This window comes from Coturnix japonica, chromosome 3 (genome assembly GCF_001577835.2).
Source record: "Coturnix japonica isolate 7356 chromosome 3, Coturnix japonica 2.1, whole genome shotgun sequence".
In the NCBI taxonomy this organism is placed as follows: domain Eukaryota; kingdom Metazoa; phylum Chordata; class Aves; order Galliformes; family Phasianidae; genus Coturnix; species Coturnix japonica.
Genome location: NC_029518.1, coordinates 33,868,027 through 33,881,773, shown reverse-complemented (window position 1 = coordinate 33,881,773; position 13,747 = coordinate 33,868,027). Strand labels below are relative to the sequence as shown.

The 13,747-nt window shown below is 42.6% G+C and overlaps 2 protein-coding genes across 4 annotated transcripts in view; one reads left to right on the top strand and one right to left on the bottom strand.

Moving 5' to 3' along the window:
• HEATR1 (HEAT repeat containing 1) overlaps nucleotides 1-3,150 on the bottom strand; it is a 30,204-nt gene extending 27,054 nt beyond the window's left edge. Inside the window, exons 1-5 of one of the 2 annotated variants that reach the window (XM_015857849.2) lie at nucleotides 3,071-3,150; nucleotides 2,407-2,586; nucleotides 1,572-1,788; nucleotides 849-990; nucleotides 218-319 (exon numbers count right to left, since the gene is read on the bottom strand). In XM_015857849.2, the coding sequence (XP_015713335.1) occupies nucleotides 218-319; nucleotides 849-990; nucleotides 1,572-1,788; nucleotides 2,407-2,548 (603 nt within the window). In that variant the 5' untranslated portion in view covers nucleotides 2,549-2,586; nucleotides 3,071-3,150. Of the gene's footprint in view, nucleotides 1-217; nucleotides 320-848; nucleotides 991-1,571; nucleotides 1,789-2,406; nucleotides 2,587-3,057 lie in introns of both variants that reach the window. The other variant, XM_015857850.2, reaches the window with a different exon arrangement.
• Nucleotides 3,151-12,112: 8,962 nt separating this feature from the next.
• Nucleotides 12,113-13,747, top strand: part of ACTN2 (actinin alpha 2) — a 58,880-nt gene continuing 57,245 nt past the window's right edge. Inside the window, exon 1 of one of the 2 annotated variants that reach the window (XM_015857897.1) lies at nucleotides 12,113-12,522. In XM_015857897.1, the coding sequence (XP_015713383.1) occupies nucleotides 12,388-12,522 (135 nt within the window). In that variant the 5' untranslated portion in view covers nucleotides 12,113-12,387. The remainder of the gene's footprint in view (nucleotides 12,523-13,747) is intronic. The other variant, XM_015857896.2, reaches the window with a different exon arrangement.

The window sequence follows — 13,747 nt, the reverse complement described above, 5'->3', positions numbered from 1 at the left end:
ATGAATCATTGGTTCTCAGCCACTTCCTCATAAGAATTTCTACAAAGTGTAATCTATATAGACAATGAGAATTTTTCATACTGCTCCTTGAAAATGGAGGTGTTTTTTACTATTCATTACACAATTCTAAGTATTAATAAACATCATAATGCTAACATAAAGATGGAAAAAGATCAAGCGACAACACACAAACATTGTTCTAGAATAAAGTAACAACCTTCACAGATTTTGCCACCAGTCTGCAGATGAAATCCATGAAATCCAGGTCTTTGTAGCAGTGTGTAATGAGAGTACCTCTTGCCAGGGGGACGCCTGGTTTCTTTCCAGGGTGAAAAACATGAAGTTAGAACACACCAAGGTACAGAGAGAAGCCCAAAATAAAGAGTTAATATAACCCCATTAAGTGAATTCTACTGATCAGTTAACACCACTTAAATTGCACCTCTCTAGCATTTTTTTTGTATCTACATTGAGATGATGAATTATATGCACACTGCATGTATATCATCATTACAAATTCACCATTATGTATAGCATATATTCAAATAAATACATATTTCAGTAATTACATACCTGCCTAGCAGTTGCAAATACACCTTAAAAGCATACTTAAACTTTGTCAAAAGAAAGAGTAATTATGATCGAAGCATTTTATAACTGTACTTAGTGAAAAATAACAAACAAGTGGGCATTCAGGCTCCATTCCTGCAATTAAATCTTCTGGTACAATCTTACAACTAACCATATGATCAGGTGGACCACATTGTTAAATCTAGAAAGAAGTCGGGATATTATTATTAATTAAGTTCTTCACATTTCTACCAGCATGCAGCTGTTAAATACTTTACCCTTATTGGATCCAGCCAGTGCCATTTATGAGTTGGGCTTTTTATATTTAAAAGCTGAATAACCCTCACAAATAGTTTAGTCTCATGATACGGCAGAACACAACCAATCAAACTATCTTGATTGTAGAGGTGGATATGAAATCTGAGAAAGAAACAAACACATAAATAAACAGTTAAAAAACAAAGTCTCGGCCATGTACTTCTTAGAACATCTGATTATTTGCTTTTATGCAAAACCAGAGGAGACTGTCACACTGACTCAGGCATCCGATCTGCCTGCTGTCAAGAACCCAAAAGACACACAGTCCATACACGTAGGAAGACATAAAGGAAAGTACTCGATATGATGATTTTAAGTCCCTAGATTTCTTCTGTATTAAAGAGTATTAAATCAAGTTACAATAAGGTAGGCACAGATTACAGCATTACATATGTATGTATATTTAATTGTGATTCAATCTTATACCAACAGTAACCCACCCACTCCTTCATGATCTGAAACATTACGCTTCGCAACTTGATAGGTCAATTTATACAAATAAGGACGACACCTCATAAAAGTAATTGGCTCATTTGTTCTTCACACCTTCTTAAATAACCTTGAAATAAGATGACTTAGTTCTTGTTATAATACAGTACATGTAATATCATTCATAGTTCACAATTTAAACCTGCATTTCTGAAAATCCAATTGACTGACATGTGGGGTTTTCACTGGATTACCTGTGAATGAGCCATTCGAGGCACTTCTGCGCAGGCTTTAGCATAAAGTAAGGGGACAGGTGAATCAGGAACAATGAAATATTCTGATTGAGCTGCTGATTTACTGCTTTAGTCTGAACACTGCGTTCCAAGCCTTTGGACATGGAACTAAACAAGCTGGACTGGAACACTTCAAAGGAAGGATCGATCCCCATCAACTCCTCTAAGCCAGTGCATCCTGAGGAAAAAAAAATGGAATGATTTAAATACAAAATCTGTAACCACAGTTCATCATCACACTATCATATCCAACCTCATTACTATGCTGGTGTATACATAACAAGGGAAATCAAATAACCAATGAAGGCCCACAGCATCCTGAGTTGTGTGTGCAAGAGCATAGCCAGTGTGCTATGGGAGCTGAACTTCCCCTTCCATTTCACTTCTGTGATGCAGCATCTGGAGTAGTAGGTACAGTGTTGAGCAAATGAGCAAAACGCTGACATTCAGATACAAGCCCAGCAAAGGACCACCACTATGTCTGAGTCTGAGAAATGACACACGATGAGAAGCAAATGACAAGAACTGTGTTTGCTCAGCCTTGTGAGGAGACCACCAAAAGGAAACCTTACTATTGTCTGCAATTCCTTAACGGAGTAGTATAGGCTAACAAGAAGATGGTGCCAGACTCTTCACAGAGATGTATAATGAAAAGATAGAAGAATTTCAGTTGGAAGGGGTGTACAAAGGTCATCAAGTCCAACTGTCTGACTACTCTGGTGCTAATTCAAAGGTAAAACACCATTTAGAACATTACCCAAACACCTTAAAAACACAGATGGGCACAGACACTTACCAATGGCAAAGAACGTGTCCCTGTCAATAGCAGCAGCTTCCTTGCAGTCGAACAGCAGCGATGCTGCCTCAGAGCGGTTCAGGAGGCTGGGGTCGGTCTGGGGAAGGGCGAGCCGCTTCAGCTGCTCCGCGAGGGACGTCATCGCTTCACCTTGCGAGGATACACACCTCAAAGGAAACCCTGCACAAAGAAACCAGAGCATCCCTCAGACACAGCCGGCATCCCATGAAGAAGCTCCTGAAGCCCACCCTGACCCGAGCCCCACCGCCCACCTTGTGACTGCGGCGGCCATGGGGACACGCACCCTCCCCCTTCCAGCCGCCCCCTCCACCACGGCCCAGACCGTGGCCTCACCGCCAGCCACCATTGTGTGCCCCGGTGGCGCAGTGGTAGCAATGCCGCATTGCAACACCGGAGGGCCCTGGGTTCGAATCCCCCCTGTGGCGCGAGTGGTACAAGTGCCGCTCTGCTACACAGAGGCTCGAATCACGGGGGTTGGACTCGATGATCTCTAAGATCCCTTCCAACCCGCACCAGACTGTGAGACTATGATACTATGATCTAAGGGGACAAGCAGAATCCAGCCCAGGAGTAGCACGCGAGGGGCAGCGGCAGGAGGTGACACAACCCGATCCCCGCACACACACCGACCTCCATCACCCACCTGGCCCCGCTCCACGCCGACCCCCACGTGCGCTGCGTGCGCCGCTGACCCGGAAACAGCGGCTGCGGCGGCACAGGAAGCTCCGCCCCCCGGGGCGTGGCCACAGCCCCTTCACCGCCCCTTCCCGGAGCGTGGGCTGCACAGAGCATGCGCGGGCACAGCTGCCTCATTGTGGGCGCGTGGTAATGGCCGCCATTTGTTGCTGTGAGGAGCGTTGGGCGGCTGTGTGTGTGTGTGAGGGTGTGGGTGGGGTTGGGGACATGGCTGGTCCAGGCCGTGAGAGGGGATGTGCAGGCTGAGTGTGCGGTGGGAAAACGCAGGAATCCTGAGAAGAAGACTTTAAAAGCTCCTGTAGTGGGTGAGATTCCAGCTACAGAACCACAAAGTAACGTGGGTTGGAAGAGTGCTGGAGGAGTCAATCTGATTATCCCCAAGGCAAGAGTGCTCAAAGGCAACTGTTTGCATTTGGAGCATCTTTGAGGATGGAAATTGCAGAGCTTCCTTCAGCCTCTCATCCAAGGTTTGGTTATCCTCAGGTTAAAAACATGCTCCTAATATATAAAAACATATTGTCCCCCTCTAGTTTGCTTTCAGGGCTGCAGTGTTTGCACCTTGAAGTGAAAACCACAGTGAGAACAACAGTAGTGTGTTGTTACAGCTTATGGAGGCAAAAACAATCATGTGCAATTCAGTTTTGGTTGAGGTTACAGGAAGATGCAGTTCTTGTTGCTGGAACAGGATTGAAGCGAAAATAATGTCTTGGTTGGACTGGAATGGCTGGGAAGAACTTGCTTGCTAGGCATGATATCAGGCGTATCATCGACTTACTGAGTACTGTGGCAGGCAGTATCACGTTTCCTTGTCTTTTCTTGGAAAATGTGCTGCAGCTTCCCCCGGCCATAAATCCTCATGTGTAGCTGCATTCCAGATCTAAAAATAAATAGAAACCCTCTGGATGAGCAGAGAGAAGCTATTCTGGGGGTTTTACTATGTTAAAGGCTTTATGATATGGTACTACCAACTAAGGGCTTCTAATCAAAATTGTTGTAGAGGAAGCTTTTGCATATTTGCTCTAGAAGTGCTTCACCTAGGCACACTTAAAGAAGGTTTGAAAGCCATAGGCAGGGGCTACCTCTGTGTCTCCAAATTTATTTACCAAAGATAGGTCTACCCTGCCTCAAAATCATCAAGGAGAGTAAAGTATTTAAATATTGAAGGGAAAAAAGCACTTATTTCATTGCTGAACTGCTGAGAAATTGTGGTATTTGTGATGTGTATTGTAAAAATCAGCTGGGAAGTTGGACTTTCATGGCTGCACAATTGTCAGATGGGACAGGAAAATATCTTGTGATTTCTGTGATTATGATAGTTCTTTGTCAGGATTTTAAGTTCTTTATATTTGAGCTACTTACTGCTGCAAAGAAAAATGTGCTGGGTACTACTGAGGGAGAAGACGTTGTATATCTGCAATGTGGTAGTTCTGAATTCTGTTGTTTAGTGCACTTGGAGAACTTGGTAATCAGAGTATGGTGGTGTGGCCATTTGGGTCTTGGATGTAGTAAGCAACATGGAGACTGTTGTGTACCAGACATGCAGCAGGGCTATAAATTAGAAAAAAGAAAAGAAATGGAAGGTTGGGAGAAGGTAAATGTGGTCATTGAGAAACCTGCTTCTTAATGCAGCATGCTCTTCTTACTGCAGTATAGTGTCTTGCTATTACCACTCTCAATTGCCACTGTTATTTAAGCAAGTGGCAAGTGCTGGAATAACAGCAACCTTGTATGGTGCAACAACCCATTCCTGACTTGCAGCTGTTCAGATCTCTGTTTACTTGCCAGCCCAGCCAGTTGCTGTTTTTTTGGTTGTGTGATTTAATTTTTGATTTTGTTATAAGCTGAGATAAATCACCTCTTTTTCCCTGAAGAAGAAACAGTTTAATTACTACCCAGATGCATTAAATAGAAATTTCAGCCTTTCCCCAGGCCAGCTGTTGAAGCCATTGCCACAGAATCAGAATGGCTTAGTTTTAAAGGGACCTTAAAGAACATCTAGTTCCAACACCTCTGTCGTGGGCAGGGCTTTTTGCCCACTGGGTTCCCCAAGTTCTTCTCCCAGTCTGTACACATGTTTGGGATTACCCCCAAACCAAGTTGGCCTTGCTGAACCTTGTTAGATTCATGTGCATCTGCATTTCAAGTCTGTCCAGGTCCCTCTGGATGACATCCCTTCCTTTATATATATATTTAGTGATCCACTTTGTAAACTTTGTTTATTTTATAGATCTTTGTGTAGGAATGAATTGCATGCCTAACCCAGTGCCACTGTGAACACTGGCAACAATGGAACAACTTTCTTTTTTTAAAAAATATATTTAATATATTTAAAAAATATATATATTTACATATATATGAGAGAGATTAATACTAGAATAGCTAGAAATTATTGGGAAAAAAATATATAAGTATTTGCAATTACAAAAATGCCCCCAAACCTTCTTTGTGTTTCAGTATAGTTTTACAAAACGTTTGGGTTTTGTATTTGCGTTCTTTGTGCCTTGGGAATTGTTGATGTACTTTGGAGATTCCTGGCAGGGGAAAACAAAGTGTTATTAAAAGAAATAGCGTGTTTGACTTAGGTATCAAGGACATGCAACTGAGTGTTATGGATAAGCCCAGATGTCTCAATCTGTTGAATTGCTAGAGGTACCATGTTTTTAGGGTTTACATAGTGACCCTTTTGTCCTGAGTTGATGTAAAGACTCAGTGCTGCCTTTTGTGGCATGAGAAATGGAGCTATACTTGCTAACAGCTAATCATTTACTTACAAAAGTATTGCTCAGTATTTTCTCCAATGCATTTCTTACTCTCTGGCATTCTGTGTGTTTTGTGTGTGCCACAGCTTGAAGAGAGTTCTCTGCAGAGAAACTAATGGAGCTTCTCGAGTAGAAGCTGCAGCACTTATATTTTGAACCCTGTAATGGAGAGTGTTGAGCCATGGGGAATGAATGAAAAAGTGCCCTGGTGTTCTAGAAGCTCATTTGTAACTCAGTGGTTTCCCCTAGAGAAGTCCGAGGTATGTTTGAATGTGTCCATTTGAACTGCAGAACAAGCTTTCTTCTGAGTGCTAAGTGTCAGTAAAGCTCTGTTGGCCTGAATGTTAAGACAGTGTTCTGGAAAACTCTTTAAGTGTTACAGAAAGAACACGTTATCCGTGTTTGTAATTCATGTTGGACTCAATGCTGCCTTATACAGGACTGCATTTGCCCCATCTTTGTACAGTAAGGAGTTAGTATTCATTTTTATCAACTAGCAATTCATTCAAACAGGTTGTTGCCTTCAGTGTGTGATTTCACCGATGTTAGTGAAATTACATTGGTGTATCTGGAAGGAGAAATGAGCGCACAGTTACTGCAACTTTCTAAGGTCATTCGGTGAATCTGTCCCAATGCTGACATCAGAGCACAGCAGTGTCTGATACTGAGTGCCCGTATCCTGTGACCATAATCTCTACCTCATACCTCAGCGATTTAAAACCTGCCAGGTCTCCTCTGTGCCCCCGTGGTAATTATTATCTGGAAACTCTGACTTAGTTGACAGCCTTTCTCAAAAAATAAAGGCACATTGTGTATCTATTCCTTATCTCACATACACATCTGAGTTCTTTTTTTCCTCAGTGTGACTAAAACTAATGCTGAATAATGTCATGCTTTAAAAAACATAATTTTTAAATCAGTTATGGGTCACAGGCTGGCTCAATGAGGGATCTTTTATGCTGGTAATATTAAGGAAGTACAAACTGTGCTATCAGTTGCATAGTCTGAGTCCCCTAGTTTCTTCCTTCCTCAGTATCTTTGTGTTCTGAAGCCAATGTGAAACAGGAAGGCAGACAGGAACACGCTGGTTTTTCAGGAGGTTTGTAATAGGCCGTGCTATGCTCCTAGTCCTGCTCTTACACTCTCATCACTGAGCCATTTTTAAAATCCTGGCTCTGCCTCACCATTTTTTCCAATCCTATGCCAGCACTATTTGTAGTTTCCCCACCTGTTACCCTGAGTATTACGTGGTGACTGTCTGCGTATTGCTCTACAAATTCCATTTGCTAACAGACTGGCTTGCAGCACAGCAAATAAATTACCATCTGCATTTCCCAGTTTTTTGTTTGATGTTACATCTTTAATCTATGCAAAATATCTATCAATGCTTCTGATTTTATCTTCCTCATCGTCTCTTCTGCTTTTCTGAGACGCACCTATCTGTACAAGATGCGTTAAACAGAGGCTTAAAAGATAAGGGAGTTCAGGTGTCGTGGGTTTGTGTGTGAAATATTTAATAGAGAGGATGAGGGCTAGTGCTTAATGAGGGCTCTCCTCATCCCTGAAAGGTATGATTTTATGTAGTGCTCCTTGACAGTAGCCATCACTGGAGGGTTTGTCCTCTGCTGTGCCTTATCTTTCAACGCTTGCTTTGGAGTTTGTGGTTATTATGTCTCACATATTACTGACAGAGGCCAGATTTTGAATGTTCCTACTCATATTTGTCTTGAAGCCTTTCTGAGAGCCAGGACTATCTGCTGCACCGACTACAAGGCTGCTAATGTGACTCTAGGAATTGTAGGGACACCCCTCCAGCGTGTAAGGGACCCTGAATGCCTGATCAAACCTGACATGCTAACTTACCCTTAGGCATATTTGGGTGCAGACTAAACACAGACTTCTGAAACAAAGATGGAGATGAGGTAGGTGAAGCACGCAGCAATTAGACTTGCTCTGTAGGCTCATCAGGGCTTTTTGAGATAGAAAGCCTCTGCTCCTAAGAATATGTGATTTAGGTAGACATGAAGAACCAGAGCAAGCATCATTAGCTGTTTTAGAGATGGGAGAGTGCAGCACAACAAGCTTGTTTCCCATTCCATCGGTGGGATCAGTTGAACAGACCAAGTCTTAGCTTTTGGGGGAAAAAATGACTTGAAGCAATTTGCTCAACATTGTGTAGAGCGTTTTAAACTGGGGTAGATCACACAGCTTGTCAGCCTCATGACTTTCCTTCTGCACAAAGAGCTGGCAGCAGTCAGTGGTCCCAGTACAGTCAGCATTTTCTCCATAATCCTAAAGCTGTGCTTTAGTAGTATCTGTCCCTCCTATAAATGTTTCTTGCTACACTTCATCCATGGCTGCGTTTCAGGGGTAGAGTAAGTTGTCTCTATATATAGATGGTGAAGTACTTTGAGATCTTTTGAAGTCAGCAAAGCATTTTTTTCAGTTCTTTCTCCATTTGCATTTCCAATACTTAAAGAAGAAATATATACAGCACGCTTAGCTTCTATATAATTAATATTACCATGCGTGAGTAGGGTAGTAAGGATTTTTCGGAGGGAAAGACTGTCTCTCTTGGTGCTACATGTGGCAGGGCTACACTATGTGTCCACAGTGCTGCTCTCACTGAGCTCAGGCAGAGTCAAAAGTTTGGTTCCCATGTGTGTGCGTCTCTTTGCTCTCTTTCTGCATGTGCTCGTTTCACTTTCTACATGCCAAAGGACATCTTAAAAAGCAGTTATGACGTCCTTTGAAAACAACAGCACTTTACAGTCCATTTAAGATTTCTAAAGCTTACTCGATTCAAATAAAAGAATTATGAGGGTGAACATTGTTGAAATTTGGATTCTCGAGAAACTTAATGCAACTTGTGCCACGAAGTCCTGCCTTCCTAAGTTGGAGCTGTGATAAGAAATACTGAGTTCCCACAGACTTGTTGTGCTGTTTGGAAAGCTCTGGCTTTGTGCTCCTCATACATGGAAAGCACAAATCATGTCTTATGGCCGTGGTGTTCTCTGGGGTAAGCCCTTATGAAAATTTCTGTTGACGTGAACTGCATCTGTCTGCCTCTTCTGAAATAATACATAAACAGTTGACAGTCTCCATTGCTGATCACCTACAGCCGTCTTATTTTAATCCGTTTGAAAAACATGAATATTCCTTTTACCTTACCATGTAATAAGCAGTCTATGTTTTTTGTACCTCAAAACTATCTGGATCTCAAATGATCTGCCATGGCAGCTTAAAATGCTCTATGTTGGCCACCATGATCCGTTTTCTCTACTTTGGACGTTTGTTCTTCCTTTTCTGCTCAGTTTGCTTATTTGTTTTCTTTTTCCATGGAGACATGTAGTTTCTAGCTGTGCAACTCTGGCAGCTTTAGTGGAGATAGTCTTAACCTACCCCTGATGTAGGCATGAGCTGACTGAGAGCATAACTGCCTGTCCATGGCTGTTTAGTTCATACTATTCTGCTGGGCTCAGCTTTCCTTTTGGTTATCTGGAACAGACAATTCCCTTTCCACTTTGAATTTGGCCTCACAATTCCATTTTGGTGTGGACCTTCATTCATATGCTTCTCATTACCTTCTGTACAGTTCATCCATAAAATTAAATTAAAGTAGTAAACAAAATACCAGATACACGTCCTAGTGCTCCATCTATAAATATCTTCTCTGCCTACTCGTGTTGTCTGATTAAAGGGTAGTAAGTAGTTATTCACAGAACCTAAAACAAGTCAGATTCCATCAAAGTAGGCTGTTCTTTTGAGATCAGAATATTGCAGTTCGCTGCCTGCTTCAAGCTCCTCTATCAAAAAATGTGTCGTTAAAGCTGAAGCTCCCTCTTTTGACCTTTTCAGAAAGGAAAAAAAGTAATCATGCAACCCTGTCCATAGCAAGGGCTTGGAGCTGGATGATCTTTGAAGTCCTTTCCGACCTGAGCCATTCTATAGTTCAGTGGTTTTCTGCAATAAAAATTCTGAAGTATTTTTTTCATCCAGAACATAATAACATAACCTACCTAATGTGGATTTTGAAGTGTTTCCCCCTTAACATGAAATGTATGGTCTTGAACTTTTGGTTCTCTCAGATTATGTGAGAGGTTCTGTGGTTCAAGGTGTCAATTGCTTTGAACAGTGATGATTTTTTGTTGGCTTTGTTATTAAAGTGATGCATTTACCAAAGTAATGAGTAAACATGGAAAAGAAAGGAGGTACCTTTGCAGCAGTGGCTAGCAGTATTCTGAGAAAAACTCAGTTATTAATGTACATATATCCCTCTTTCAGAATTCTAGGAATTAAGGGTAGATTTCCCTTTCGTATCCAGAAGTCTACACAGTATGATGGGATACTCACTGTCATCATATCGTCTCCATTTGTATTTCATGACGCAGGCACTCTGGCCCATGTTTGTGATGAGAGCTGGAAGATGAAGCGTGGCTCCTCTATGTATGAAGCCATCAGTGCCCATGCAGCTCACCTGTATAGCACAGGGAGCGTGGTGTGGTACCATTTGATACCAGCTACTTTGGTCCTCAGGCAAAAGAGTGCCAAGGAAAGGCTCACCTCTAATGCAGGAATGCATTAAAAGGTCAGAGGTCTTGTCAGCGCAGGAGACAGCTCTGGTTTGGATCATTATAGCTTTGTGCGTATTCTTCCATGGCTTTCTTTTTAATTCTTAACTTTTCCTCCAGAAGTTTCTTCTGTGCTGTGCACAGTGAATAAGAAGGAATGGTTTTGCTGACTTCAGAGGCTTTAACAGTCCTTTAGGCAACAGGAGTTGAGAATGCCTCTCAAAACACAGATAACTGCCCATCCATAAAGGTTGGATATTAGGTTGGATATTAGGAAGAACTTCACAGAAAGGGTAGTTAGGTACTGGAATAGGCTGCCCAGGGAGGTGGTTGAATCGCCATCCCTGGTTGTGTTTAAGAGCTGTTTGGATGTGGTACTCAGGGATATGGTTTAGTGTAGGGTTGTTAGAGTTAGGGTACTGGTTTGGCTGCGGTTGGACTTGATGATCTTCAAGGTCTTTTCCAACCTGAGTAATTCTATGATAAACTGCACAAATTACATCAGCGTAGGCAGAATGTCTATGTATGTGAACAAGACCCATGTATGACTTGCTGATGTCGTACATTACTATTGTCATCAATATAATTCTGTGGTCAGCCACTTTTCAGATTACAGCTCATCAGAGCCAGAGCAGAAAAGGAGATGCCCAGGAGATAAAACACAGCAGAGATTGGGTTTGGAGTTAGAGCAGAAGTGTGCAAGCACAACTTCCAACTATTAAACATGGGCTGAGAGTTTTCTAAGAGATCAATCATCTGCATGTAAACAAACGCCTGTGTGCAGCGTTCGTCAACACTTGCTTCATTTTAGAGGGAAATACTATAGCAACTCTGAGAATGTTTGTATTGAGCAGGTGAAAAGCACGTGTTTCTGACCTTGAATATTGTTTTTAATCTGTTCATTGCATGGTAAGTTCAACAAACTTAGGAAGTTAAGCTTGAGTTGATTGCATAAAACAGTCGTGTTGCAGTCTTTTGAACTCAGATTTGCAACCTGTCAATGGTTGCTGTCACAGATTTGTAAAGTTCACGGTTCCACAGATGTTTTTGTGCTCTTTCTGGTGTCTGCTTTTTGGAATGCAACGAACATCTTTCCTAGATGAAAAGATGTGCATTGTTCTTCTTAAGTTGTGCTTGCATACTTCTGCTCTAACTCCAAACCCAATCTCTGTTGTGTTTTATCTCCTGGGTGTCCTTTTCTGCACTGGTTCTAGCGAGCTGTAATCTGAAAAGCCGGCTGACCACAGACTTTAGATTGATGTAAATAATGTATAGCATCAGCAAGTCATACATGGGTCTTGAGAAACAGTACATGAAAGTAGATTTAAGAAGAAAACCTAATTAGAAAGGCAGGTGATAGGGCAGTATGTTATTGTCAGAGTGCAGGCGGGGAGGTGTATCTCCCGGTCAGCCTCCCCCTCTTGCTGTGACAGTCTGAGCTCCGCACAGCAGCAGCACAGCGGTGGGTGCGGCGGCCACAGCGTGGACCAGCGGCGCTGCTGGGCGCCTCTCGGCGTCTGCCCCGGGCTGGGGGGGAGGAAAGGGGCGGTGGCGGAGGTGCAAGCACGGGGTACCGGGGCCGCCACTCGGAGCGGAGCTGGGCAGACACCGGCAGCCACGTGACAGCCCGGTGGGGATAATAAGCGGCCGCAATGAGCAGCGCTGGGCTTCTTCGGAGGGTCGGCCGCAAGGACCTGCAGCAGCAGCAGAGAGAGCGAGAGAGGGAGAGAGGGAAGGGGGATCACCAGCGATCAGCGACTACCTGACAGTTAAAGCCTCTGCTCTCGTCAATACTAACATCCTGTCTCCTTGGGGAAGGAAAAAGAGATACACGCACTGCTGCCTTCTACCCATCAGCAACCATACTAAGCTTAAACATATATACATATTTAACTGTTAGAAGGCAAAGCAGTTGAAGCTGATCCCTGGGTAGGATGAACAGCATGAACCAGATAGAAACAAACATGCAGTACACCTACAACTATGAAGAAGATGAGTACATGACCCAAGAGGAAGAATGGGACAGGGACCTGCTTCTGGACCCAGCATGGGAGAAACAGCAAAGGAAGGTCTGGAAATAAAGTAATGTGTGTCTGTATATGTGCTTCTTTGTGGAATTCTGGCCTCACTCGTAGCCCTGCTGCACCTGGAATTGCTGGGGCCATGCAGAAAGGGCTTCTTATTTTAGAAGGGGAGGTACATATAAGGTACATATCATGTCATATTTTGAGGGAAAAGCACTCACTTTTTGTATTCTTAAGTGAGGTCTGTGTAAGACAATAGTAATTAATGAGAGTCAGGTGTGTGTTTTTGTATTTTACCAGGAATGTTCTGTCAGTACCTCTACATTTGTGTGTTGCTAATAGTGATTCAGTTATTATTATTTTTTTTTTTAACTTCACTTCATAGGTTTTAGAAAGAAGAGATGTTGCCTTGATATATATTTAGAGTAGGTTTGGAAAATTATTGAATGAGTTACGTTCCCACGTGCCATTCTGTGTCTGGCTGAAAAAACAAGTCTGTAAGCTCCTTGAAATATGTTATTGTAGAGGAAACACTTCTCAGCTTTCAGGTTTAGGAAAGCAATTGTGTCACCAAATACTACTTATACTCCATTTCTGAGCATAGACACAGGTTGTATGTTCTCATCTGTTCAGGAGCCGTGTGAATGTGACTGTGAAGGACAGGAATGCCCGCTGTAGGAAGGTCAGTGGGCATGGTAGGGGAAGGTTGGTGGCTGGGCTGGATGATTCTTGTGGTCTTTTCCAACTTTAATGATTCTGTGACTTCTGAGTTATTGTAACCCTACCAACAGTCTTGCTAGCAGTTCAGTGCTTTAGTAAATGCTGCCCCTGCGATGCCTTTAAAATATGAGAGAAGAAATATCTAATTTCAGAACACTGGGTATTAAGCTGCATGTGGAAGAGAGGGATGAGAGATACTGTAAAGAGTTTGTTGCTTCCTAGTGTTGAAAGTGATGTTGAAATTGCAGCTGGCAGTTCTAGGATTACAAGGTTATCTACTGGTTACTGGAAGGAGAAAAAGGGAGAGAAATGGAGCGTTAAACTATAGGGCTGTATATACTGTTTGCTATAGGTGAGCAACTACAAGAAGTTATGTGGACTTTGATTAGGTTAATTTTTGGGCTGTATCAAATTAAGAAAAAAGAGTTGCAAATATTGTATCTGAAGGCAGAGTCTGACCCACTGTTATAGACACGGCTTCTATGTGACTGTCAAAGTATGGGCTGTTAGAACTCTAAGGGCTTACGTGTTTGCTTTTCCATGGTAATTA